General features: G+C 39.6%; 2 protein-coding genes across 5 annotated transcripts; one reads left to right on the top strand and one right to left on the bottom strand.

The window, feature by feature from the left end:
* Positions 1-255: 255 nt before the first annotated feature.
* LOC100344284 (transmembrane protein 225) lies at positions 256-2,886 on the bottom strand. Of its 3 annotated transcripts, none has more exons than XM_002708319.5 (4): positions 2,484-2,885; positions 1,754-1,900; positions 1,358-1,492; positions 256-692 (listed from the first exon to the last, which is right to left on the bottom strand). In XM_002708319.5, exons 1-4 carry the CDS (start codon positions 2,875-2,877, stop codon positions 451-453), a joined length of 918 nt encoding a protein of 305 aa, XP_002708365.3. In that variant the 5' UTR covers positions 2,878-2,885; the 3' UTR covers positions 256-450. The 3 variants fall into 3 exon arrangements, with proteins under 3 accessions (XP_002708365.3, XP_008258227.3, XP_051674902.2); XM_051818942.2 differs by lacking the exon at positions 256-692 and adding an exon at positions 701-1,125 and having other exon boundaries at positions 2,484-2,886; XM_008260005.4 differs by lacking the exon at positions 1,358-1,492 and having other exon boundaries at positions 2,484-2,886.
* Positions 687-26,006, top strand: LOC100345989 (olfactory receptor 8D4). 2 transcript variants are annotated; one of them, XM_070047833.1, is made up of 2 exons: positions 687-3,123; positions 17,923-26,006. In XM_070047833.1, the coding sequence occupies exon 2, from the start codon at positions 23,634-23,636 to the stop codon at positions 24,573-24,575; it is 942 nt and encodes a 313-aa protein (XP_069903934.1). In that variant the 5' UTR covers positions 687-3,123; positions 17,923-23,633; the 3' UTR covers positions 24,576-26,006. The 2 variants fall into 2 exon arrangements, with proteins under 2 accessions (XP_069903934.1, XP_051675093.2); XM_051819133.2 differs by lacking the exon at positions 687-3,123 and having other exon boundaries at positions 10,902-18,165; positions 19,691-26,006.
* Positions 26,007-27,972: the final 1,966 nt, after the last annotated feature.

The raw sequence follows: 27,972 nt of genomic DNA, 5'->3' as shown, positions 1-27,972 counted from the left end.
TGTAGATATCCCAACTGGCAGCTTAGATTAAACTCCTGCCCCTCCATCTCTAAATTTAGTTGAAAATTTTCTAGAGGAAATTTTAACATTTATACAGTTCAGGGATGTGTATATAGGTGTTTGTCATATTGTCTTGTATTCTGTATATTTGAAACATGTCATGATAAAAGGTATTTTAATCTTTGTGGTATACACAGTTAAGAATACAGCAAGTCTTATTTACATGGAAATATTTATTACACTGGCAACAAATATTGTAGAAGAAACTATTTATTCAACATGTCAGGATAAAAAAGAAAGCCATCATCTGGATCTTTTCACAGGTCTCCAAACCATTCACAGTCATTAACACAAAGCCAAATGCGGGCAGAGGGTTGGAGACCACATGGCACACAGTCACAAAGCAGTTGTATAAAGATGGGCATGTACTGAAAGGTACCCACTGTCCAATCATAAAGCCCAGGTCACACGACGCGTCTGGACTTGCGATTTGCTTGGAATATCTTCCTTCGAGCTCATGGAGGAGTGCTTGCGGACAATGCTGCGAGGCATTATGGTGTTTTCTGGTAATGACGTCACCTGGACAGAAGTCTTAGGTAGCTGTGTATTCTCACGTTCCTTGGCAGGAGTAGTGAGGTGCAGCCAGGTGCTGCAATTTATGGACTGCTTGCACTGTATGAGAGAGATGATTCCTAGGGAAATGAGAAACCAGGGAGTGGGATGAAGGAACAATGGAGAGTCCTAGGCACACTTCCCTCCATGTTGGCAGAAGGCCCTGACCCAAAGCCCAGTGAGTCCCAGCCAACTACCCTATTCCATCTGGGAGGGGAATGGTTTAGTGGAGGAGACTGGAATTATATGCACAGTAGCTTAAACACTTTTTTTGAGGGAAGAGATGTCTTTTTCCGGGTTAGGAAGTGCAATTGCAAATGAAAATTTAAAGACTTATTAAGAATGAAGGTTTCTGGTTTTGGTAGGTGCCCCTTTAGCATCAGCTGTTGCTTTTCCCTGTCCTCAAGCAGGCTTGGCACTTTACTCTACTTCCGCAGTCCCTTGCCCCTCTCTATAATTGAGCATTCTGTCCCAGCCGTGCTCTTTGACTGAGACCGTGGTGGTCATCTCTGCCTAAAGGTGGAAAAGGTGTGAAAGACAGAAGACACTCTTCACACAGGCCCGATCTCCAGCTCTCTCCCTATAGGAACTGTCCTGCAGAATGGATCAAGGTGAGCTTTAGCCTGTCAAAATGCAGGGGTAGAATTTTTTTTTTTTTTCATTTCCCTGTCCCACCCTTTCACCTTCTTCTCTATCTTGGCTGCATTGGTTCTTATCACCCTTCATAGACCCTGCAGACACTCACCAGTGACAAAAAAGAAGAAAACGTTTAAGTAGGCAATGAAAGTGGCCAGGGAGATCTTGTATCTAGTGAAGTACACGGATTCACCTTGACTTAGCTTTTGGTGATATAGTAGGAGTGCACAGACCAGAAGGATACCTAATGTCCAGACAGGAGGAAAAAAAGAGTCCTTTTTCAGGAACTTTCTTTTGCTCAGTTAATTCCCCCAAGATACACGTGACCTCCCAGGTTTCACTCTGATTGGCTGTGTCTTTGACCTGGCTTTGGTGATAGACCTAACTCAGAAGCTGTATGTAGGTCTGACCGAGAGAACTGGGAAGGTCAGTTAGCTAGAGGCTGCAGCTTGGACCCATAAACCCGTCACACCTCCCACCTGTGTTAGAGGAGCTCGGAAGTTACCTGAGAGGAGACCTTCGGTGGCAGTGAGGAGGTGTATATATATGTTCTGAGGAATCACATAGGTGAATTCCAGACCCAGGATCAAGTTAAGGGAGAAGGAAATGCCGAGGACTGCAACCATCATCATCCGGATTCTTTCCAGCTCACCTGTTGGGAAGCAGAGCTGTAGTGAGGCAAGGGGCTGGGAAATCACTAGGTGGAAATGGGAACAGAGTGAAGATTTGACTAAGTAACAAATAAAGCAAGAGAGGCAGCATAAAGGGGCAGGGCCCTTCAGCTGAATGAGAGGAACCCAGAACTGCTTCCTGTCTTGGTATCTGTAAGCCTCTTTCTCTCCTATTATTTTCTCAGAACTCATTTCTTGTTAAATACTCCAATTCACCCTGCCTTCTTTCAGAGGCAACGCAACCTATTTTTCCTCCTTGCCAGTTCCCTTCCTTTCACACTCCGCACACTCAAGTTGTGCTTTACGCTGCCCTCACCCCCACTCCTACTGCCAACGTTTCTCAGTTGCCTAGCAGATAAATAGGTAAGCTTCTGAACTTTTCTCTCAAACATGCAAATGGTGGATTGTGGAGTCTGCCTTGCCTGTGTTGTTTCTGGAAATGGACACACTGCCGCTTGAGAAAGTTGTGCCATAGAAGAATGGAAAAGCTGGTGAGGTGCAGGAAACTAAAGCAATGATGAACCCTTCCTCACCACTCATTTCTTCCCAGAGGGTAGTTCTGACCTTCTGGCCAAGTAGTAATGCAGCATGTCATCCATGGACTGTGGTTCACCTTGATCGTTTGTCTTTTGGGGATCAGCTCCACCCATTCATCCACAATGATTCCTATTGTCAACAAGACTGTGGCCCAGGAGGAGGAGAGCATGTTGATGGCCTGCATATTTCTGCTTGATATATACACCATTGTGAGTGGGATTTCTAGCTGAGACTGCGCGGTTATTTCATAGACTTCTCTGATTTGATTAGTCACAGGAGGAAGGGCAAAATCTGGGGTTTTGGTGACTGCTGAGGCATTGGCAATGGCAGAAGCTGAAGTATCTTGTGGAACAGAGAAGATAACTTCCACCCTGCAGCACTGCAGTGAGACCAGCCTGCTCTCAAGGCTGCTAACTGTCATGGAATTATTTATGTTTGACCCTTGACCCTTGGGCCTAGAGTACTGGAAAAACCAGGTATACCTTCCATCTAACCAGTTACTTCCAGTAACTGTGAGGCTCATTTTGAAAAGGGATTGACCAGTGTTTTCGAATGCTGCAGAGAAATCAAATTAGGTGCAAAATGAACATAGGCTGCTGAGTTTGGCAATCTGGTAGAATGATGGGAGAAGTGGATGTAGAAGTAGAGGCAGTTTCTTTTGAAACAGGTACTTTTATTCAAATAACAACAAAAAAAAAGGTGGAATGGTAGCTTCAAGGGAAATTGTGTAATTGGAAAAAGCTGAGAATAGTATGATGAATATTTATGAATCTTTAATCTTGCTTCAGTGACTGTAACCTGAATTATTCTGCAACAAATACCAGACATAATTTCATATTTTAATATCCTTAAAGATAAAGATTGACTTTTTTGTGGTAGTGGCAGGGGGACAATATATCATTTGCTTTCTCTCTTCTTATTCTAGTTATTAGAGGGTTAGTAGTTTTATCAGTCTTTTCAAAAATCTTTTTACTTATATATTTACCCAATTGGAAATAAGATTTTTAATACAATATTTTGCTATTTTAAAGACTTTAAAAAAAGGTTTGTTTATTTATTTGAAAGGCAGAGTGACAGACATAGACGTAGACAGAGGGAGAAGCAGAGGGAGTTTGTCCATCTGTTGATTCGCTACCCACATGGACATAATTGGTAGGGCTGGGCCAGGCTCAATCAAGAAGCCAGGAACTCCATTTGGATCCCCTCCATAGGTAGTAGAGGCCCAAATATCTGGTGATTTTCCACTGCTTTCTCAGGTGCATTAGCAGGGAACTGGATCCAAAGTGGAGCAGCTGGGCTGTAAGTGTTAAAAGCCAGGGCTTAACCCACTGAACCACAATGCCAGCCCCTACTTCAAGCTTTTGTATTGATTAGTTTTTTTTCTCTTCTAGAATTTTTTTTTTTGCTTTTATCTTCTAAACTGCTTAAAATAATTTTATTCTTTAACATTTCAGATGAACTGTTTCATCATTATCACAAAACATTGGAGGCAGTTAATGTCACAAGAGAAAAGGTTTATTTAGCTCATGGTTTGGAGGTTCAATGTACAGATGAGTTGAGTCCCATTGACCTGGTCTCTAGTGAGAGTGGGGTGGCAGTAGATTACAATAGAAGTGCACGTGTATGGAAGAGTTTGTCACCAGAGATTCAGAGTGAGAGAGAGAGAGGGGCCTACAGTCCCCTCCCAGGGCATCCTGCTTATCACCAAAGGACCTCCTACTATGTCCTCTCTCTCAGAAGTTCCACCACTTCTCAGGAACACCATCCTGGGACCAAACCTTTCATCATCAGCCTCTGGGAAGCACCCAAACCCATATCCAGACCACAGCACCAGCACTTAGACTAGATTTATCTATTGTTCTTTAGGCAGGAAGTTTGCTTGTGTCTCATACATTTCATATGCATCCCCCCCTTTTGTTTCATATTAGATCATTTAAAATTTTAGCTTTTATTTCACCATGGATTCTTCATTACCAGAAGCTATGGGTTTCAGTTTGCTATTTTTTCTAATTCTTTTCCTTTGTTAAAATGGATTGTAATAAGAATGTACCCTGAAACAATGTACTGTTTGAATGTTAAAGCTTCCCTGGTAGCCAAACACATGACAAATTTTGAGTATTTCATGGATTAAAAAAGTAAAATGTTTATGCAAATAATGGTCTTTATAATGCAACATTTTACAAAGCACTTTGTTTATTGATTTTCTCCATTTATGTCATTGCTTATGTTTAAATCTGCTGGAAAATGACTGTGAAGTAATGTGTTGATCTCTCGTTATGGGTGTCATTTGAATAGATCTTCACATCCACTGTGTTTTTGTATTCTCTATTATTTGTGTATAAAAGTCTATTGACTTGAGATGTTCATTTTTATACCATTCTCCTATTGCATGCCCTTATTATTGTTCTTTTATGGTATTATCTATTATCATTGGGTTTCAAGTTTTATTTTCATATGTTCTCAGAAATGACACCATTTTACTTCATTCTTTATAATTCTTAGATCTCTGATTGTTTTCACTTGTTTCTTTTTTGTTAGACATTTGCATTACAAAGTCAAATGAGAATGGCAAAACTAGTTCCCCCCCCTTTCCTCACTTAATTAAAACAATACTTCCCCCATTATTTTTTTTAAAGATTTTTTTTGAATTTGAGAGGTAGAGTTATAGACAGTGAGAGGGAGAGACAGAGAGAAAGGTCTTCCTTCCGTTGTTTCACCCCTCAATGGCCACTGCGGCCGGCGCACCGCGCTGATCTGAAACCAGGAGCCAGGTGCTTCTACCTGGTTTCCCATGCGGGTGCAGGGCTCAAGCACTTGGGCCATCCTCCACTGCCTTCCTGGGCCACAACAGAGAGCTGGACTGGAAGAGGAGCAATCAAGACAGAATCCGGCTCCCCAACCGGGACTAGAACTTGGAGTGCTGGCGCCTCAGGTGGAGGATTAGCCTAGTGAGCCGCAGTGCTGGCCTTTTTTTAAAATATATTTTAATATACATATTTATTGATTGACTTATTTGAAAAATCACAAGAGGTGGTGTTGGAAGGGAGCGAATTTTCCTCCTATTGGTTCACTCCCCAAATGACCATAATAGGTCTGGGCTAGGCTGAAGCCAGCAATCTGGAAATCCATCATGGTCTTCTACATGGGTGGCAGGGGCCCATGTTCTTGGGTCATCTTCTACTGCCTTGGAAGTAGAGTAGGTGGGATTCTGATATGGGATGCAAGCTTTGCAAACAACGGCTTAACCTATTGTGCCACAACACTGGCCCCTAAAATGCATATTTTTAATTTGCACTAGGAAGGAATTTTTTGCTATTAATTTCTACTGTTATTGCTTTGTATTTTAAGAACATTATTTGCATTGTGGATACTTTTAAAAAATTCTGAGAACTTCTTTTATACTTGGAGTAACAGTTATGTTTTAGGAGCATTCTACACACTTGAAAAGAAGGTGTTCTCTGATACTGAGATTTAAATTTGATGTACATTCATAATATCTTTTTTTCATTAAATTTAGTTAGGTCTTCTATATCATAATTTTACTTTTTCTTTCTTTTTTTTTTTTTTTTTTTTTTTTTGACAGGCAGAGCGGACAGTGAGAGAGAGAGAGACAGAGAGAAAGGTCTTCCTTTGCCGTTGGTTCACCCTCCAGTGGCCGCCACGGCTGGTGCGCTGTGGCCGGTGTACCGCGCTGATCTGAAGCCAGGAGCCAGGTGCTTCTCCTGGTCTCCCATGGGGTGCAGGGCCCAAGGACTTGGGCCATCCTCCACTGCCCTCCCGGGCCATAGCAGAGAGCTGGCCTGGAAGAGGGGCAACCGGGACAGAATTCGGTGCCCTGACGGGGACTAGAACCCGGTGTGCCTGCGCTGCAAGGTGGAGGATTAGCCTATTGAGCCGCGGTGCTGGCCATAATTTTACTTTTTAATTATTATTTTAACTGCATATATTTCCAGAGTATAAAGTGATAATTTAATAATATATTCAATGTGTAAAGATCATATCAGATGGGTTAACATTTTTGTCTCTTTAAATATTAAAAAGAATTTAAAAAATTAGGAATAGTTTTACAAATTTTTGAGCTATACTATGACATTGCCAAACACATAATGTGGGCTGATCAAGTCAGGGTAAATTATTTTAGGTCTACTTCATTTTGAACTCAGAAAGTTGCATTAATGATATCTTAATATTATGGCTATGATCTTTATCTACCCAATAGTCTCTGCTATACAAAAATTACTGCCATGTTAGTTGTTAAATAGTATTTGTAAACGTTTCATATATTTGTTGTGAATGAAAGCTTTCATCATTATTTGTTATTGTCTCTTTAGTAATTCTTGGAACTGGTTCTATTTTGTTTGGAATTAACATTGTGACTGTTGATTTCCTTTTTTTTTTTGCATTTTCTTGAACATCTAGTTTATTCTTATTTTTAGCTTTTCTATGTGAGCATATTTTCTTGTCTGCAGTGTAAAATTGAATTTTGCTTCATGTGCTGATGAGAAGAATGTGTATTCTGTAGCTGTTGGGAAAAATGTTCTGTAAGGTCCTTTCCAATTCTCAAACAAGATATGCAGCTTAGGCCCACATGCATTCAACATTTGGAGTCAGTTCATTAGGCCATTTTGTATATTCATTTTATGAGGTATATTTAATATATATATATTTGATTAATGTGTATATTATTTTGACTAATATATTTGATTAATGCATATAATATTAATTATGTGATATTTGTGCTTCTTATAAAATGTTTTTGGTGTTTAGGGAGACATAGCTTTAATCTAGCCTTTCATTATTCTACTACTTTTATTTCGTTTAGCTTTTTATTTCTAATGTTTATTTATTTTTAATTATTAACTACAGTAAGAGAATTTTAATATTCATTCAAACTTTCATTTCTTCTTTAAGACATAGAATTTTCGTCAGATTTACTTAACTACACTTAATAGTTATTTTTTGGTATTTTGTTGGAAAGCTTTAAGTGATTTCCTTTGATCTTACAAAGTAATAAGTGAGATTCAATTTTACTTACTCTCTTCCCATATTAAAGATTCTGTTGTGTTCAGTTTGTGTGAATATGAATTTCATTTCTGCCTTTCCACTGACCTTTTGTTTCAGTTGTAGAGCCACCCAAGAATGTCTTCAGTCCTTACAACTTATTTTCTTACTGAAGTTTCCATTACATTGAGTTGTGATTCATAGCATGACATTTATCCTCCAATAGATATTTTAGAAAAGGGAAACTGGTACAAAGTTATGTAGACCTTATATGCTCAATACTGTTTTCAATCATAAATAATTGCTTAGCTATTATAAAATTCATGGCTCATACTTTCTTTTCCTGAGTATCTTTTATGTGTTTCTCTAGTTTTTTATTTATTTAAATGCCTTTTTCCTGAAATTTGTTGCCTATATATAAATTTTTTTTACTTGTTGAACTCTTTATTTAGTGGAACATTAAGTCTTTGACCATAATGTGTATTAAAATATGTTATCTCAAAAATGACATCTTGGTTTTTTATTCATTCAGCTAACCTAAATCTTTCAGCTGGAGAATTTAATCCAGTTACATTTGAGGTTAGTATTGATAAGAACTAACATCTATCATATTGTTAATCAGTTACTGATTATATTTGTTCTGTTAGTGAATTTGGTAGTGTCATGTGTTTTCATGGTGTTTACTTCTAAAGCAGGACTCCCTTCAGAATTTCTGGTGAGGCTGATCTGGTGTGGTGAATTTTCTCTTTTTGCTCATCTGGGAAATGCTTTATTTCTCCTTCACTTCTTAAGGATAGCTTCACTGAATATAATATTCTTGGTCGGAAGTGCTTTTCTTTTAAGATCTTGAATACATCATCCTGCTCTTTCTAGCCTGTAGGGTTTCTGCTGACAAGTCTGTTTTAGTCTAATTGGGTTTCCTTTTTATGTAACTTGATGCTTTTCTCTCACTGTCCTTAACTTCTGACAATTTGAGTATAATATGCCATGGAGAAAATTGAGTCTGCTTGGGATCCTTTAAGCTTCCTGTATCTGGATGTCCATGTCTCTTTCAAGACCTGGGGAATTTTCAACTATTATTTCATTTAGCGGGTTCTCAATGCCTCTTTCCTTTTCTTTGCATCAAGAATCCTTATATTATGAATATTTGTTTTAATGGTAGCCCTGTTTCATATAGACTTTCTTCATTCTGTTTAATTCTTTTTTCTTTATTTTTGCCTGGTTGGGTTATTTCAAAAGTCTTGTCTTTGAGGTCAGAAATTCTTTCCTCCACTTGGCCTATTCTGTTGTTAAAGCTCTCAATCATATTTTTCATTTTGTTGATTGTAGATATCATCTCTAAAATTTCTATGTGATTCCTCTTAATGATTTCTGTTTCAACAAACTTTTCTTTCATGTCAATCATTGATTTCCTCATTTCTTTAAGCTGTCTATATGTATTCTCTTGCGTCACATTGAGTTTCCTTTCAAACATTGTTTTGAATTCTATTTCTGGCAATTCATACATTTCCTTCAGAAGAGGATCCAATACTGGGGAACTATTGTGTTCTTTTGATTTTTGAAATCATTTTTATCTATTTAATTGAAAATTAGAGTTACAGTGAGAGAAGGAGAGAGAAAGAGAGAAAGGGAGATATCTTTTATTTGCTAGTTCACTCCCCAGATGTCCACAACAGGCAGGTTTGGGCCAGGCCAAAGCCAAGAGCCAGGAATTTCATGTGGATCTCCCATGTAGGTGGCAGGGGCTCAAACACTTGGGCCATCCTCCATTGCTTTTTCCAGTTATCAGCAGGGAGCTGGATCAGAAGTGGAGTGTCTGGGACATGAACTGGTGCCCATATGGGATGCCAGCATAGCAGGCAGCAGCCTTATCTGTTTCGCTATAATATGTGTTCCAGCCCTGTTGTGTTCTTTTGGAGGTGCCACATTACCCTGCTTCTTTAAGCTTCCTATGTTTATCTCCCTGTGTTAACATCTGTGCATCTAGTGTAGTGGTCTCTTCTTTATGGAGTAGATTTTACTGGAGAAGAGTTTGTGGTTTAGATGGAATGTGAGGTATCTTTTTGCTTTGGCTTTTGTTCCAGGTAAGCCTAGAAGTATAGCCTCTGAGTGATTATTTTATTTTATTTTGCTAAATCTTGTCATTTGTGTCTATAAGTGATACAGTGGTCTTGTCTACAGTGGTTTGCATTGGGAAAACTGTGACTTTGAGGTGAAGTTGTGCTTCCTAGGATGTGTATCTTCAGTCCCCGAGAATCTGGTCTCAGTTACACTGCAGGTTGTGAGAGCAGGTCCTTAACCTCATCTTTGTCAGATGGCTATTATCCACAAGACAGAAACTACAGACTCTGGTGAGGATATGGAGAAAGAGGAACTCTTACATACTGTTGGTGGGACTATAAATTAGTGTAACCACTGTGGGAAACAGTACAGAGATTTCTTTAAAAAGTAGAAATAGACTTTCCATATGATCCAGCAATCCCACTACTGACTATATACCCAAAGACATGAGCATGGTGTATCAAAGAGATACCTGCACCACCATGTTATACTAGCTAGCACTGTTCACAATAGCCAAAATGGAATCATCCAAGGTGTACATCAGCAGGTGAATGGATAATGTGGTACACACACACACACACACACAGGGATATTATTCAGCAATACAAAAGTGTGAAACTCTACTATTTGTATCAAAATGGATGCTACTGGAGGAAATCATGTTGAGTTAGTGAATGAAGACAGACACAGAAAGAGAAATACCACATATTCTCCCTTCAATGCGGGAGCTAAAGTTGAAAAAAAAAAAAAACAAAAAAACCCTAAAACCAAAAACAAATAACAGAAATAAATCCCTGTGCTTATCAGTACTGAGGCAAATATAATTTTGTTAAGCTTTGTTTTATATCTTTATCAAACCAATGGTTAAAAATGCTATACTATTGTAGTTTTAGTGATTTGTGATTATTTTAAAATTTACCGTATATGAGTATAATAATCATAGAATTCATTTGATTATTGTTTATAGCCCTTGCCTATATTCCTGCTGAATTAGAGTCTAGTGGAACATTAAGTCTTTGACCATAAGGTGTAATAAAATATGTTATCTCAAAAATTAAAAAAGGAAGGAAGGAAGAGAGGAAAGAAGTGGAAGGGTGAGGGAGGGAAGGAAGAGTAAGTATCTTTATTAGATTGTATCTACTAACTACATTGAATCTGTTCTCTTTTTATTGATAGCACATTAGCAGAATTGATGAAAACTGTGTTGTAATGATTATTATGCATTTGCTATGATGCTGAGAATCTAATGTAGTAATAAATTCCTTAAATAAAAAAAGACAAAAAAATAAAACTTAAGCCAATCTATTTTTTTTTTCTTTTTCTGTGGTTGTTTGCTTGGTTTTTTTTTTTTTTTTTGATATTTTTTTATTTTTTCTTTATTTTTTTTGTTTTTAACTTTTATTTAATAAATATAAATTTCCAAAGTACAGCTTATGGATTACAATGGCTCCCCCCCCATAACTTCCCTCCCACCCGCAACCCTCCCCTTTCCCACTCCCTCTCCCATTCCATTCACATCAAGATGCATTTTCAATTCTCTTTATATACAGAATATCAGTTTAGTATATATTAAGTAAGGATTTCAACAGTTTGCACCCACATAGAAACACAAAGTGGAAAATACTGTTTCAGTACTAGTTATAGCATTAAATTACAATGTACAGCACTTTAAGGACAGAGATCCTACATGAGGAGTAAGTGCACAGTGACTCCTGTTGTTGACTTAACAAATTGACAGTCTTGTTTATGGCATCAGTAATCAACCTAGGGTCTTGTCATGAGTTGCCAAGGCTATGGAAGCCTTTTGAGTTCACCGACTCTGATCATATTTAGACAAGGCCATGGTCAAAGTGGAAGTTCTTTCCTCCCTTCAGAGAAAGGTACCTCCTTCTTTGATGACCTGTTCTTTCCACTGGAATCTCACTCGTGGAGATCTTTCATTTAGTTGTTTTTTTTTTTTTTTTTTTGGCCAGAGTGTTTTGGCTTTCCATGCCTGAAATACTCTCATGGGCTTTTCAGTCAGGTCTGAATGCCTTAAGGGCTGATTAAGAGACCTTGTTATAGGTTTGTCTTTTCTACAGTATCATATAAATTAAAATCATGCAGAATGTAGCCTTTAGTGTCTATTTTCACATAGTACAATGCTTTCTGGATGCAGTCTTGTAATGAGGTATCTTAGTAGTTAACTTCTTTTATTTATGAAAAGAATTATATTGGATGATTTTTACCAAAATTTTTATCCATGGATTTTAGTGAACATTTTGACCTTTTCTAGTTTTTGGCTATCTTAAGTGAAAGACTACCACAAACCACACAAAATCCTGGAATTAAAGGAAAAGTTTATTGTCTGGGGGATGGAAGGGATCTGATAGGCTGGAGAGAGAGGGCAAGAGAGAGAGCCTGTGTGGAAAAATAGGTCTTATTATAGCTTTGCAGAGGTAAGCAAGTGGGAGCAGCAAATCCCGTTAGGGTGCAGGTGGAGCTGATGCTTCTGGTTGGGCCATTTTGTCACCTGACTTCTAGTAAGCCAGGCTGGGCTTGGGACAGAAGTTTATTGTACAAGATGGCTTTGGGGCCAGAGCATAAAACAGCATCTGAGGTTTAAGGTGGTGCGTCAGATAAGACAGCACTGGTTTTACTAGCATTACTGCTTCAGTGTACAAGCCTTTGAGCCTAAATCCTCATTTCACTTGGGTAAATAATTGGAAGTGAGAGTACATGGTATTTATATGCTTGACTTGTTTACAAAGAGTGCTGACCTGTGTTATAAAGAGCCTGTGCCATGTGATATTCCCCACAGCAATGTTTGAGTTGTCCAATTGCTCTATCCTTATTCATACTTATCAATAGTCTATTTAAATTTAAGCTCTTCTAATAGATGTCTTGTAAATCATTTTGATGTTAATTTACATTTTCATGCTAATGCCATAGAGTCTTTTAACATGTTATCTATGTTTTTCAATAAAGTATATGTTAAAATATTTTAACTGCTAGGCTAAACACCTTCTTCTCTGTTGTGTTCTTTTCTGTTTGTAATTATTTAATTTTTAAAAAATTTTATTTAAGTTATACAAGTTTCACATATTTAATTTATGTTGGTCTTGTGATTCAGTTTTCCTCTGCTTCAGTTGTGCGTATAGGCATGGAAGTTTTTCAATTTGGCAGAATTTTGAAATCCAGGCACAGATTTTTTATTTGTTAATTGTTTTTTTTATTTTTTGACAGGCAGAGTGGACAGTGAGAGAGAGAGACAGAGAGAAAGGTCTTCCTTTTGCCGCTGGTTCACCCTCCAATGGCTGCCGTGGCAGGTGCGCTGCAGCCGGCGCACCGCGCTGATCCAAAGCCAGGAGCCAGGTGCTTCTCCTGGTCTCCCGTGGGGTGCAGGGCCCATCCTCCACTGTACTCCCAGGCCACAGCAGAGAGCTGGCCTGGAAGAGGGGCAACCAGGACAGAATCTGGCGCCCCAACCAGGACTAGAACCTGGTGTGCCGGCGCCGCAGGCGGAGGATTAGCCTATTGAGCCGCGTTGCCGGCACAGATTGTTTTATAATAAACATTTCCCATGAACTATTTGAAGATTCCTTATATGCATGAATTTCAAAAAATCCCTTTTTCACCGAGGTTTCAGATGTGGATGGCAGGAACCCAAAGGCCAGATTCCTTGCTTGCTGCTTCCCTGGGTACACATAAGCAGAAAGCTGGAATTGAGAGGGAATTCAGGTACTCTGACATGGGGTGCAGGTGTCTTAACCAGCAGGTTAACCATTAGACCAAATACCCATCCTGGTAAAGGATCTGAACAGACTTTGAAAATGAGAACCTCAAAAAAGTATATATATTTTCTCTTTCTCTGTATGTCTGCTCCATTCAGATATTGAACTATCAGATTTGCAGGGTTTGCAAGTGAAAAGTACACCATGACTCATGCATCATGTTATCCTTATGAAAGATAAGCATGAAAGGCTAAGGGATCTTTTAAAAGATTCATTTATTTATTTGAAAGTCAGAGTTACACAGAGGGAGAAGGAGAGGCTGAGAGAGAGAGAGAGAGAGAGGTGTTCCATCCGCTGGTTCACTCCCCAGATGGCCTCAATGGCCAGAGCTGTGCCAATCCGAAGCCAGGAGCCAGAAGTTTCCTCCGGGTCTCCCACATGGGTACAGGGGCCTAAAGACTTGGGCCCTCCTCTATTGCTTTCCCAGGCCATAGCAGAGAGCTGGATCGGAAGTGGAGCACCTGGGACTGGAACCCGTGCCCATATGGGATGCCAGCACTTCAGGCAGAGGCTTTACCTACTATGCCACAGTTCTGGCTCCCAGAGACATCTTTTTAAAAAGTGGAATCCATTTGAGGTAGTATGAACGTGAAAAAAATGTTTCCCACCTGTAGGTATCTAAAAATAGTAATGTAGCATTACTATATAATAGTATAATATTATAGAATTCACCTGTAAATAATTGAACATAGTCCCATCTGGGGCAATTAAACCTTTTTCTAAATAGCATGAGCTCTGGAGACCATGAAGAATTAGAAATGTTATAAATCTAAATCAGAGTGTAGTCTCCTTAGCATTCTGATTAGGTGCCTCTGTGATCCAAACAATAATTGCAAGTCAGAAAGCTTAATAAGTTACAAAGAACTCCTGAGGTTCTGTCTCCCAGAGCTGAGATTTTGTAGACAAGTCTTTAATTGTGTGGTTTCTGGGACTTTCAATTGAATACTTTTTTTTTTCTTTAAGGTGAAAAGATGGTATCCAGGACCTCCCTATATGCCACCATAAATACTCATTTTTTAAAAATTATTATTTATTTGAAATGCAGAGTTGCAGAGACAGAGAGAGACAGAGAGATATCCCATCCACTGGTTCACTCCTCAAGTGAGTGCAACAGCCAGGACTGGGCCAGGCTGATTCCAGGCACCTGGAACTCCATCTGGTTCTCTCATGTGAGTGCCAGGGGCCCAAGTAGTGGGGCCATCTTCTGTTACCTTCCTAGGCTCATTAGCAGGGAGCTAGACTGGAAGTGGAATAGTCGGAACTCGAAGTGGCACTCAAATGAGTGGTTTGACCTGCTGTGCCACAATACTGGCCCCCAGAAATACTCTTTTGCTTGGAGTTGAGAGGTCCTTGCAGGTAGTCTGGTTCCCATGGAGGGTCATGTATCCAAGGCAATACTATATCCTGTTCCTTGTAGCCAAAACAGTTCCCCTTGACATCATCCTTAAAGGAAAGGGACAGAGTGTGCGGCACACTGAAGGCACTTACAACAAAAGTGAAATGTTTTCTCTCTGACTGTTGGGTCCTACTGAAGATGGTGATGGTGGCATTTATGGACAAAAGCTATCTACATAACATTGTTTATGGTGTATGTCTACACTTCTACTCAGGAGCATTTGCCAGTCACTTGACTTCACTGCTCTCTGATTCATCAGGATATCTTTCAGAGAACTGGGGATTGGTATTAAGGATGGATTCCCTGATGTGCAGAACTTTCTTAACTGAATAACCCACTGAGATGTTATTGATATTGGAGATTCCTTAAAGGGGCAGGCATAGAATCCATTCTTAGCAGGTGCCCTGGATGGTTTTCCAGCGTGCTAACCTTTGAAAATCTCATCCAGTGAACCCACTCTTAGCCTAAGGATGTTGTAAATGCTGTGAGTAGTGTTTGGATGTATTACTTATTCTCTGGGGCCCTTTGCACTATTCTCAGTATTTCTGAGATGGAACACAAGGAACTTATTAGTTCAGGAGTTACAAATCTGGGGAATGTTTGGTTTTTGAGGTGTCTCTTCATGAATCACCTGTATATCTATGTAAACTGTCTAAAAACATTCTACCAACTTTTTAAAGCAGATATATGAAAATTCTACATAGGTGTGGAGTACTATATGATATTGTGAATACGTGGATGTATTGCATCATACCAATCAGGATAAGTTTATTTCCCCAAACATTTAACATTTTTATGGTAAAATATTCAAAATCTTCTAGTTTTTCTTAATAGAGAAATCTGCAGTACATTAACATTACTTATAGCCACCCTGTTGTGTGGCAGAACCCCAGAAATTTTAGTCTCCTCTAGCTGTGATTTTTGGTACCCATTAATCAACCTTTCCTAGCCTTCCTTTCCCCTTTCTTCCACAGCCACTAGCAACTTACATTATCTTTTAAAGTCTATGAAATCCCTGTTTTTTAGGCTCCATCTAAGAGTGAGATCATGTGATACTTGTATTTCTTTGCTTGACTTTTTTCATTCAACATAGTGGCCTCCAGTTCCACCCATCTTGTTGGAAATCACAAGATTTCATCCTATGGCTGAGTGATATCCTCCAGTAGATATGTACCACATTTTCTGCATTCATCAGTGGATGGACACAGGTTGTTTCCATTTTGGGGGCTATTTTGAATAGTGCTGCAATGTGGGGAGCAACCCGGACTAGACTAAGTTACTGGAATTAAGACTTATTCTATGCATCTGCTCTCCCACAATATGGCGCTGGGAGAGGAGTAAACAACTTTTACACAGCTGCCTCCAGTTCGACCAATAACCTGCAGGAGCTGATCCTGCTCCTGATTAGAGGAGAGCAGCGCACTCGGTGTGTGGGTAGCAGAGTTGGGATTGGTGGAAGAGGACTATAAAGGAGGAGAGAGACAACATGCACCAGGAACATCTAAAGGGAACATCTGGATAACATCTGAGCAGCCCCTGAGAGAGCCGGCCAGCGGTGTGCCACTCCCCCGTGGAAGTGGGGAAAGTGGCAGGGGGAGCCGCCCTTCCACGGAGGTGGAAGGATCGGCAGCCAACCCGGGAAGGACCAGCAGCAAACCCGGGAAGGGCCGAGCAGACGAAAGAACAACAGAGGGTCTAGTGTCGTTCCTCCACGAATGGGGGAGTGACACTGCAATAGACATGGAGTACAGATATCTTTGATTTCATTTCCCTTGGATATATACCCAGTAGTGGGCTTGCTGAATCTTAAGGTAGTTCTAGTTTTAATTATTTGAGGAACTTCCATACTGTTTTCTACAATGGTTGTACTAATTTACATTCCTACCCACCTTGTACAAGGTTGCCTTTTTTCCATATCCTTTCCAGTACTTGTTGCCTTTTGTCTTTTTGATAATAGCCAATCTAACAGTGGGTGAGATAATATCTCACTGTGATTTTATTCCCATTTCCCTGATATTTGGTGATGTTGAACATTTTTTTCCATTTATTTGTTGGACATTTGTATGTCTTTGAGATATGTCTATTAAGTCTACTGCTCACTTTTAAATTAGATTATTATTATTGTTTACAACTGAGTTGTTTACTTCAGGTTATTATGTCTCTGTCAGTTGTAAAGCTTGAAATTTTTTCTCCCATTCTGTAAATTGGCTCTTCATTCTGCTGTTTCCTTTGTTTTGCAGATATTCTTTAATTTAACAAAATATCATTTATCTATTTCTTTTTTTTAAGATTTATTTTATTTATTTGAAAGACAGAGTTACAGAGAGAGGTAGAGACAGAGAGGTCTTCCATCTGCTGGTTCACTCCCCAGATGGCCACAATGGCCAGAGCTGCACCAATCCAAAGCCAGGAGTCAGGAGCTTCTTCCAGGTCTTTCACATGGGTGCAGGGGCCCAAGGACTTGGGCCATCTTCTACTGCTTTCCCAGGCCATAGTAGAGAGCTGGATCAGAAGAGGAGCAGCTGGAACTAGAACTAGCATCCATATGGGATGACAGCGCTTCAGGCCAGGGCTTTAACCTGCTGTGCCACAGTGCCAGCTCCAGCCATTTATCTATTTCTAGCTTTACTCCTTGTGCTCTTGGAATCTGACTTTTTTTTTTTTAATCCTTGTCTAATGCAATGTCCTGAAGCATTTCTCTTGTGTTTTCTTCTGGCAGTTTCACAACTTCAGGTCATAAATGATCTTATATATAGGAATCATCAAAGACTCCACCACAAAGTTGTTAGATAAGAAATAAAAGATTCAGGGGCCCGCACCATGACTCACTTGGTTAATCCTCCATCTGCGGCACGGGCATCCTATATGGGTGCTGGGTTCTAGTCCCAGTTGCTGCTTTTCTGGTCCAGCTCTCTGCTGTGGCCCGGGAAGGCATTGGAGGATGGACCAGGTGCTTGGGCCCCTGTACCCGTGTGGGAAACCAGGAGGAAGCACCTGGCTCCTGGCTTCGGATTGGCACAGTGCTGGCCATGGCAGCCGTTTGGGGAGTGAACCGATGGAATGAAGACCTTTCTCTCTCGCTGTCTCTCTCTCTCTCTCTCTCTCACTGTCTATAACTCTACCTGTCAAAAAAAAAAAAAAAGTACAGTTAGTGTTAAATTAGTGGTGGTGTTACAGACAGAGAATGGGAGAGACAGAGAGAGAAAGGTCTTCCATGTGTTGGTTCACTCCCCAGATGACTGCAACAGCCTGAGCTGAGCAAGAGCCAGGAGCTTCTTCTGGATCCCCAATGTGGATACAAGGGCCCAACCACTTGGGCCATCATCTCCTGCTTTCCCAGGCAATAGCAGAGAGCTGGAACAGAAGAGGAGCAGCCGGGACATGAAGTGGCACCCCATGGGATGTTGGAGCCACACTTGGAAACAGCCTACTACCCTACAACACTGGCAACCAGAAATTTGCTTTTAATATAAACTTGGTGAGGCACTGACGTACCATTAGTATTTCCTGAATAAAACATGTAGCAAAACACAACCAAGTTCACCTGCCCTTGGCTCTGTTAGGGCAAAGGTAGCAGTGGAGGTATCCTTTACTGGTGGAGCCTGCAGCATTTAAGATGGTGATAGTGAGAGTGATTGCAGGAGGCAAATGGGTTATGTTATTCTTCCCAAACCTAGCACCCCAACTAAAACCCCCCAAAGGCCCTAGCTGAGGATTAAAAGGTTGAAAAATACAAAACAAAGATAGCAACAACAACAACAATAGTAAAGTCACCTCTCCATCCTCCCTGACTTTATGATTTTCTTATTTTTGGCCTAAGGGTTCTCTTTATACTTCGGGAGGAATTTCTGGCATAATTGCAAAGATATTACTTAGCCAACTTTGATTATCAGTTTTAGCAAAGAAGAATAATGATAATCGGAACATTTCTGTTTGCCTTTGAATTATATTTGCTCATTTGGCTTTTTGTAATCAACTATATTTTATATGATATTTGTGTAGGAAATTATAAATAAATTTTAGTTCCATAATAAACTGCTTGAATGGTGAGATAGTAATGGACATAATCATGACAGGCTGATAAAATAATTATTTTACCAAAGGTCATTCATTATATAATAAGCTAGTAAGAAGTATCCTGACTATGCTTGACATTTTGTACTTGACTCCAGTAGCTTTCTATGCAACGGACCTTCAAGGATAAGTATAACATGTGATTATGCATGGTATTTGACTTTAAGGATAAGAAAGAATATCGTGCCATATTCTTTACTCTTCTAATATCACAGACCTCATCATTTATGATTTGTTTCATTTAGTTATAGAATTCATCTCATTTTGTGAGTTATCTGCTAGATGAAAATTTTCCCCATAAGCCCATTTTCTTTAGCTTTTCAGATCATGATTTTCTAGACAAGCAATAATGAAGCATTCTGATAGAAATAGATGCCTGATGAGGGTGAGGATGCTAAAAGAATTAAAGCAACTGTATGCCAACCATTGTCCTAAGTCAATAGGGAAAACAGTCATAGATGAGAAATTGTTCCTTGTCTCAACAAGCTCCCAAATAGTTGAATGAATAAAGTATGAACTGCCATTACTCTGTCTCCAAAACACTGTCTTTAACAGTGCAAGTGCATAATTATTTTTGAGGTAATATGAAATAATGTCACAATTTTTCTCAAACTCACATCTGGACCTACTTGTTTGTCCCTGAAAATTTGGAACTTTCAAGTGAATGTAGTGTTTCAAGAGCATCACAAACAGATCATCCAAAGCTCACCAGGTATATTCCACCAGGCGTCCAAGAGAAGCCTCCCTGCAGACTGGATTCTGGGCTCCGAATCATCACTGACACAATTTGCTTCCATAATTAGTCAATACTGAATTGAATCCACTGCCTTTATGCCACTATCAAAGTTTTTCACATAATTATTTCTACTTCTTTGTTCCTCTGTTTATATCTGAATCTAAATCTTGAATATGCCTTTATATCTTCTCAGTTTAAGTGAATTATCTTCAACTTCGAAAGCAAAGTTCAAAATCTGCCCTTTCATGAAGATCCTCTTGACTGTTGAAGATGATAGTGATTGAGATGTTTGATCTATGAGCCCAAACCTTATTGTGCCACACACGGTATATGTTTCTTCATTCATTCAGCAGTAAATACATTTGCTTGACTAACTAATGAGCTTCCAAAGAGGCTTATTTTTCTATCAGTGGACTTAATCTATTGTAGAAGCCCCAAATGATAGGCTAGCTTGGGAACAGTTCTTACAAATACACAAACTTGCAAACCTCAGGAGATAAGAAACTCTTGGGACTACTGGTCTTTATATTTCTAGATATTAAATACTGAGACTGGGAATGAAAGTCACAGTTTCTTGTTATCTGTTAAGGAAGAAGTTATAGTTCATCCATCTTAATTTCTACAGGGAGGAGGGTAAGAGAAACTCACCTGCAATCTTCAGGAGGAAGAGAGTGAGTTTTGGAATTACGGTGTTCATCTTGTGTGGCCATTAAAACGTATTCTAAAATCGACTGCTGATTGTCCACATATGAGCCCAAAAGTTTCTGCATGTTTTCAGGTTACCAAGACATAGGAGTAGACAAAAGAGGCCATGGGCAACCATTTAAGCCTCATTTGTGCTTTGACCACTGATCTCATTTAGTAGACTAGAGCTAATTCTGTGAATTAATATGTGAAATTGCCAGCTTTAAACATATTTACACAGACATGACAATGCACAAAGTGTGTTGATGCCATTGTCTTACTTGATTTGCATGATATTTTGAAGCAAGTATTATTTTTTTATGGGTGAAAGCATGACACACAGAGAGACTCTAATGAGTCACATATTGCACTGTAAACCTTAAAGCTGGAATTGGAACTAAATCTTGTGACTCATGATTAGGGCTCTTTTTGCCATCTCTGTACTAATGGTTTCTTTCTTGAAAGGGAGGCAATTAAGATTTGCCAAGTCAGATTCAGAAAACAGTATGTATTCTAGACTTGTGCTGTCTAATATATAACTTCCAGGCACAGGTGGCTACTGAGCATTTGAAATGTGGCTACTTTGACTTTTGTGTTGTTAGGTATAAAATACACTATGGACTTTTAAAAAAGAATGTAAACTTCATTAAGATTTTTATATGGATTACATATTGAAATGATAGTATTTTGGCCACACCAAATCAGTCTGCATTATTAAAATTGATTTTATCTGTTGTTTTTGCTTTTATAAAAATAAGTTTCTAGGAAACCTTAAGTTGTCCATGTGGCCATGTTATATTTCTAATGTGCAATGCAAAGCAGACTCTACTTTCAAAAAATATCTTCAATTGTTATATGTTTAATAATATTGTGTCATATACCAAAATGTTTAAAAGCCATCTTACTATGCATTCTAAATTACATTTTAAAATATATTAATATATAGAGAACAGATTTCATGAATTTTATAGATATGACTCCAAGAATACAACTGTATTTCCTCTCTTCCTCCCCCACTGCCTCCTACCTTCTTTCTCTTAAAATTTTTTTTTTGATAATTGCTAACAACACATGAGTCCCATGAGTCAGGGTAGTCGTTTATTTTAGAAGGTACTCAGACATGCCATCTAACAAAATTTCATCTCTGTTATTAGTAGTTGATTAGATATAGTAGATGCTGGTTACCATTTCCAATTTTTATGTGTATTAAGGCAGATTTGTATAACACGTCTTCCTACAAACACAACAGCATAATAGAATTTTTTGTAACAAGCTGTTTAATGTGACTATTACACTGCTATAGAACTGAAGCATTCAAATACAGGTGGAAAAATAGTGATATATAAAATTATATAGTTTCTATGTTTTATTCAAGAGAGCTTTTCTTGAGAAGATAATTAAAGAGATGAGCTTAATGTGATCATATAATGTTTTTGGCACAGAGATAAAAAAGGGAGAGGTTTAGAGGAGGGAAAAAAAACAAGAAAGAAAATTTCAGCTTCAAGAGGGAATAATCTAACATACTACCTCTCAAACTTTGATGTGTACACAAGCCCTGTCGGGATCTTGTTAAAATGCAGATCCTGATTCAGTAGGGGATGAGGGTAGGACCTGGAGCTGCACATATCTAACAAGTTCCCCAAGGGTACTGTTGCTGCTGGCCTCTGGATCACACTGATAACAAGGACATGAGCCGAAAATGTTTGTGGGAAGTGCAATACTGGAAAGAGAGATCTAACCAAGAAGAGCAGAAAACAGGACACTGGAATAAAACAAAGACCACAGGCAACATGGAAGACATGTTTCTTTGATGGCATGCCCAGTTGGATTAGGGGAATGTGGGAAAATTAAATACATTCTGGGAGTGGTCATTGTGTTTGTGATATTTGGGATAGATTAAAGGAATGCATGGGAAAACCCATGAGATAAAAACAGAAAACTGTACATGAGTGCCCTTGAACACTCTTGATATTTTTGTGTAGTCTCTGTGACTACACTGTACCTGTGCATGCTAATTGATGCGAGAGGGCAGGAAAGGAAGACTCTGGTGTTTTGGTAATGGGCACAGGGCAACAGGACACTGTTTTGCAGATGATTGCCCATCTCCATCCCTGAGGATGGCAGAAGAGCAGATCCAAAAAAATATATATTCTGTGGAATTTGAAACCTGCTCAGAGCTCAAGTTGCCAAAGAAGACTTCCTTGTCCTAATAAAGCAATAACGATTGTGATCAAAATGACTCAGGTGACCTCTTGAAAAGCCAAGGAGTAACGCAGATCCTGAACTCAGTAACAAGAGAAAATGCTGACTCAGATGTCTGAGCAGATTCCCATACAATCTCTGGACACACGTGAGGAGGTGGAGGGGGCTTTGTGAGCTGCTCAACATTCAGAGAACCATGGTTAGATTTCTCAGAGTTAAGGACATGGTAGATCCCAGATCAGGCAAGTCAAAGAAGTGCAACATCTTTGCCCTCTCCTGAAGAGAGGTGTGTTTGTAGACAGGAAGTGCTGTTTGGGTGCCTCCATGAGGAACACAGATATCTGGGTGTTTGGCGTTTCAATATGGCAGCAGTTGAGCATCAAGAAATTCTCAGTGGCTTGGTGAGAGGTAGGCTTATCCCATAGGACGGCCAAAAATTCAGAAGATGGAAACACTTCGGGGAGGTCTGCCCTTAACCAACACCTACATGTGCTGAAGTGTAAGAAGAATAAACCTGCCACTTGGGCATCAACTTACAGTTGGATGAAAAATAGAGTGATCACGTAAATGCAAATATTTCCTGAAATGTGTTCTGAGTCACACTAGTGTACAGTATGTTTTCAAAATAAGTGTGGGGAAGATCTATTATCAAATAAGTTTGGAAAAGACTGTCTTGTGGAGTCCTCTAGGAAGACTGAGCCATCCTTTGGTTAAGTTAACTCTGTGTAAATCATACAATGTTTGGTCACTTATTTCATATACCTATTAGCAACTCCTCAGAACTAAAATTCTGTGGAACACTCTTGGAAACCTTGACATAACTGACCTGTTCACAGGAAGTTCTGGAGATGGGGTCAGCCTAGGTAACTGTGTCATCAACAAAAGTATCTTCACCCCCAGCCTCCTCTTTATACACCTCTTGAACTGATTTGCTTCAGACCCCAGCATGGTCTGGGTCTAGTCTTCAGCATTAATCTTGCCTCTCACTCTGGAGTGAAAGACTGTCATTGTCTGAAGGAACTGGAGAGACTGGTGGGCATAGGAACATGTGTTGATTGTTCATAAAATCTACAAGCAAGGTAGATGTTCTTAATGACTGTTTTTCTGGGTGCTGCTTTTTGGTTTTCATCATACAAAGTCAATGTTTCATAATTAGAAAGATCTTGGCCCTGGGGAGTTGGAGATAAGTGGGATTCTCTCTAATGTGGCTCTTTCCCTCTCATCTTCACAGAATTATCAAAGGAGGCTGAATGAGAAAGGCTATGAGAAACCATTCCACAGTGACTGTCTTTCTCCTTTCAGGCCTCACTGAACAACCAGAGCTTCAGCTGCCCCTTTTCTACCTCTTCCTAGGGATTTATGTAGTTACCACTGTGGGAAACCTTGGCATGGTCGCCATTATTAGGTTGCACTCCCAACTTCACACTCCCATGTACTATTTCCTCAGCAGTTTATCTTTTTTAGATTTCTGCTATTCTTCTGTCATCACTCCCAAAATGCTGGCTGGGTTTTTATATGGAGATAAAGCCATCTCCTTTTCTGGATGCATGGCTCAGCTGTTTTTCTTCTGCATTTTTGTCATTTCTGAATGCTACATGCTGGCAGCCATGGCCTACGATCGCTATGTTGCCATCTGTCGCCCACTGCTCTACAACAGCATCATGTCCCCGCGGGTCTGTTCTCTGCTGGTGGCTGCTGTCTTCTCAGTAGGTTTCACTGATGCTATGATTCATGGTGGCTGTATATTAAGGTTGTCTTTCTGTGGACCAAACATCATTAAACATTACTTCTGTGACATCGTCCCCCTCATTAAACTCTCTTGTTCGAGCACTTACATAGATGAACTTCTGATTTTCATCATTGGGGGATTTAACATGGTAACCACCAGCCTGACAATCATCATTTCCTATGCTTTTATCCTCACTAGCATCCTCCGTATTCACTCAAAAGATGGCAGGTCCAAAGCCTTTAGCACCTGCAGTTCCCACCTGCTGGCTGTTCTTATGTTTTATGGGTCTCTCATGTCCATGTATCTCAAACCTGCTCCTAGCAGTTCACTAGTCCAGGAGAAGGTGTCCTCAGTATTTTACACCACGGTAATTCCCATGCTGAATCCACTGATTTATAGTCTGAGGAACCAGGAAGTGAAAAATGCACTGACAAAACTTTTAAGAAGAAAAATATCTTCATAAGGAATGTATTCTTTATTAATATTCATTGATATATTCATACCCATGTTTATATGTATGTGGACATAAATATATACAATATATGAGGGTATTTCAATAAATTTATGGAAAATAGAATTGAAAATTTATTTTGGTAAAAATTGAAATTCATGCATAGAGCAGCTTTCAAAAGTTGATGGGTGTTAATATGAAAAAAACTGTATATTTATATTTCCAAGATTATTGTCACTAAACTAAACTTATAACTCTGTCTACACCCTTGTGTGTATTTTGAGATAATAAAATATATGCACAAGAGTCCCAAAGGGACAAATATCATATGTTCTCCCTGATTGGTGACAACTAACTTAGCACCAAAGGGGAAACCTGTTGGAGTGAAATGGACACTATGAGAAACAGTGACTTGATTAGCCCTTGTCCTGACTGTTGATGTACAATGTAATACTTTATCCATTTTAGTATTTTTTTTTGTTCTAGTACTATTGGTTGAACTCTGTAATTAACACACAATTATTCTTAGGTGTTTAAATTTTAACTGAAAAGTGATCCCTGTTAAATATAAGAGTGGGAATAAGAGAGGGAGGAGATGTACAATTTAGGACATGCTCAATTGGACTTGCCCCAAATGGTTGAGTTAGAATTGTGCCAGGGGATTCCAATACAATCCCATCAAGGTGGCATGTACCAATGCCATCTCACTAGTTAAAGTGATACATTTCAATTCACAGTTGATCACATTGATAGGTCTAAGAGTCAAAGGGATCACACAAACAAGACTAGTGTCTGCTAATACTAACTGATAGGATCAAAAAGGGAGAGGATGAGCCAACATGGGAAGCAGGATACACAGCAGACTCATAGAATGGCAGATGTCCTAAATAGCACTCTGGCCTCAGAATCAGCCCTTAAGGCATTCAGATATGGCTGAAGAGCCCATGAGAGTATTTTAGGCATGGAAAGCCAAGACACTCTGGAAAAAAAAAAAGAACTAAATGAAAGATCTCTGCGAGTCAGATCCCAGTGGAAAGAACGGGGCCATCAAAGAAGGAGGTACCTTTCTCTGAAGGGAGGAGAGAACTTCCACTTTGACTATGACCTTGTCTGAATAAGATCGAAGTTGGTGAACTCAAAAGGCTTCCATAGCCTTGGCAACTCATGACTAGAGCCTAGGGAGATTACTGACGCCATAAACAAGAGTGTCAAATTTTCAAGTCAACAACAGGAGTCACTGTGTGCTTACTTCTCATGTGGGATCTGTCCTTAATGTGTTTTCCAATGTGAAGTAATGCTATAAGTAGTACTGAAACAGTATTTTACACTTTGTGTTTCTGTGTTGGTGCAAACTGATGAAATCTTTACTTAATATATACTAAATCAATCTTCTGTATATGAAGATAATTGAAAATGAATCTTGATGTGAATGGAATGGGAGAGGGAGTGGGAGATGGGACAGGTGCGAGTGGGAGGGAAATTATGGGGGAGGGGGGAAGCCATTGTAATCCATAAACTGTACTTTGGAAAAAATATATGTACAAGATACAACCAAGATGCTGGAACAGGGAGGGAGATTACTGCTCTTATCTAGGGGAAGATAGTAAAAAAAAAAAAAAAAAAAAAAAAAAACCTTGGAGAGAGTCCAATGTCAGGGAAGAGTTAGGTAGAAAATGGCAGAGGAAATTCCACGCAAATTAGCAGAACACTGTGGACCTACAGGGAGGGTGTGGAAGTGCACTACTCAGGACCCCAGCAGCCAAGAGCCTCAGCACCAGCTGTGGGGAGTGAGGTGAGACCAGACTTCAGCAGCCCATGTCAGTGGTGATGAAGCTGTGGGAAGAGCCTGGCATGAGTTGGGCTTGGAGCCTTGTGCAGGACAGTGTACCTGCCAACCCAGAGGGAAAAAAAAGGGGAACATGTTTCTCTCTCTAGGACAACCGGGCACCAACATCCTGTAACTATCTGAGACAGAGCAGGCACCATTTTGGACATACTTAAATGTACACCAGCTCATGTCCATGAGCCCAGCATCCAGCTGAGCAGAAACACCTGAGTATGGCTGGGAGGATTGACAGAGGGCTGGGCGCTCGGGACTGTGGGAGCCTTGTGTGTTGGGACTGCAAAAACACTGTGGTTTTGTGTGAGGGCCCTGGGAGTGGCTGGGCCTTTGGGCAGTCACTGTGGCTGGCTCCACACATTCTGGGTTCCCTGATTCCCTGATGAGGGTCCTTGCTGTGGGAGCTGTGCTCACACCAAGGACTGCATGGATCCTTTGTGTGGTTCTTGTGGCCGTACGAATGAATACTGTACACACTGGGGCTAGCGGTCAGGCATTGGTCTCCTTGGAGGAGAGGAGGTGAGCATGAGACTTTGCCAACAGAGCAGATTAATCCTTCCCTCTGATGAAAAAAAAGAAGATATTTACCAACCCAATTTGCGCGTCACCTTGAACAATCTCCTCACCCTGAAGCACTGAACAGAGCTCCCTGGCCACACCCAGCACTGAAAAAGCAGATATTCCACTAATCCAAGAGGCATAGTCCAGAGATAAAAAGCCATCACAGGGAAAAAAAAAAAAAACCAACCACCAAGTATCTCCACGAATGCCCAAAAATAAATGCAGCAGCTCAAGAGACAGGAATATGGAAGACAACAAGATGCCTCCAAAGGAACACAGCAATCCGTCAATACTAGAATGAGAAATGAAGAGATTGAAGAAATTCTGGAAATGGAATTCAAAAAAATTGATCATAGGATTACTTAGAAGTAATCAGAAGCAAATTTACAAATTAAAGAAATCCATACATGGCATGAATGAATATTTTTCCCATGAAATTGAGATTTGAAAAAGAAGTCAAAATGAAATATTGGACATGAAGAATTCAATAGAACAAATAAAAAATGTGGTGGAAAGCCTAAAGAACAGACGTGTTGAGACAGAAGAAAGAACATTCGCGTTAGAAGGTAAATCTATGGAAATTTTATAGTCAGACCAAAAAAGTAGAAGAAATTATAAAACTAAAAACTAGTGATGGAGATTTATGGGATACTATCAGCTGATCCGATATGTGGGTCTTAGGAGTTCCTGAAGGCTTGGAAAGAGAAAATGGATTACAATGATATAATTCCAGAAAACTTCCTTAATTTGGGGAAAGAAAAGAATGTCCAAATACAAAAAGCACATAGAACTCCTAATAGACATGACCAGAAAAGATCTTCACCATGACACATTGTAGTCAAACTCTCCACAATAAAACATAAATAAAATATGCTAAAATGTGTACGAGAGAAACACCAGGTTTCTTCCACAGGATTTCTGATTAGACTCACAGCTGACTTCTCATCAGAAACCCTACAGGCTAGGAGAGAATGGTGAGATATATTCCAAGTCTTAAGAGAAAAAAAC

This window comes from Oryctolagus cuniculus, chromosome 1, assembly GCF_964237555.1.
Source record: "Oryctolagus cuniculus chromosome 1, mOryCun1.1, whole genome shotgun sequence".
NCBI lineage: Eukaryota > Metazoa > Chordata > Mammalia > Lagomorpha > Leporidae > Oryctolagus > Oryctolagus cuniculus.
Note: the sequence above shows the minus strand (reverse complement) of the source record. Positions and strands in the feature narration are given on the sequence as shown.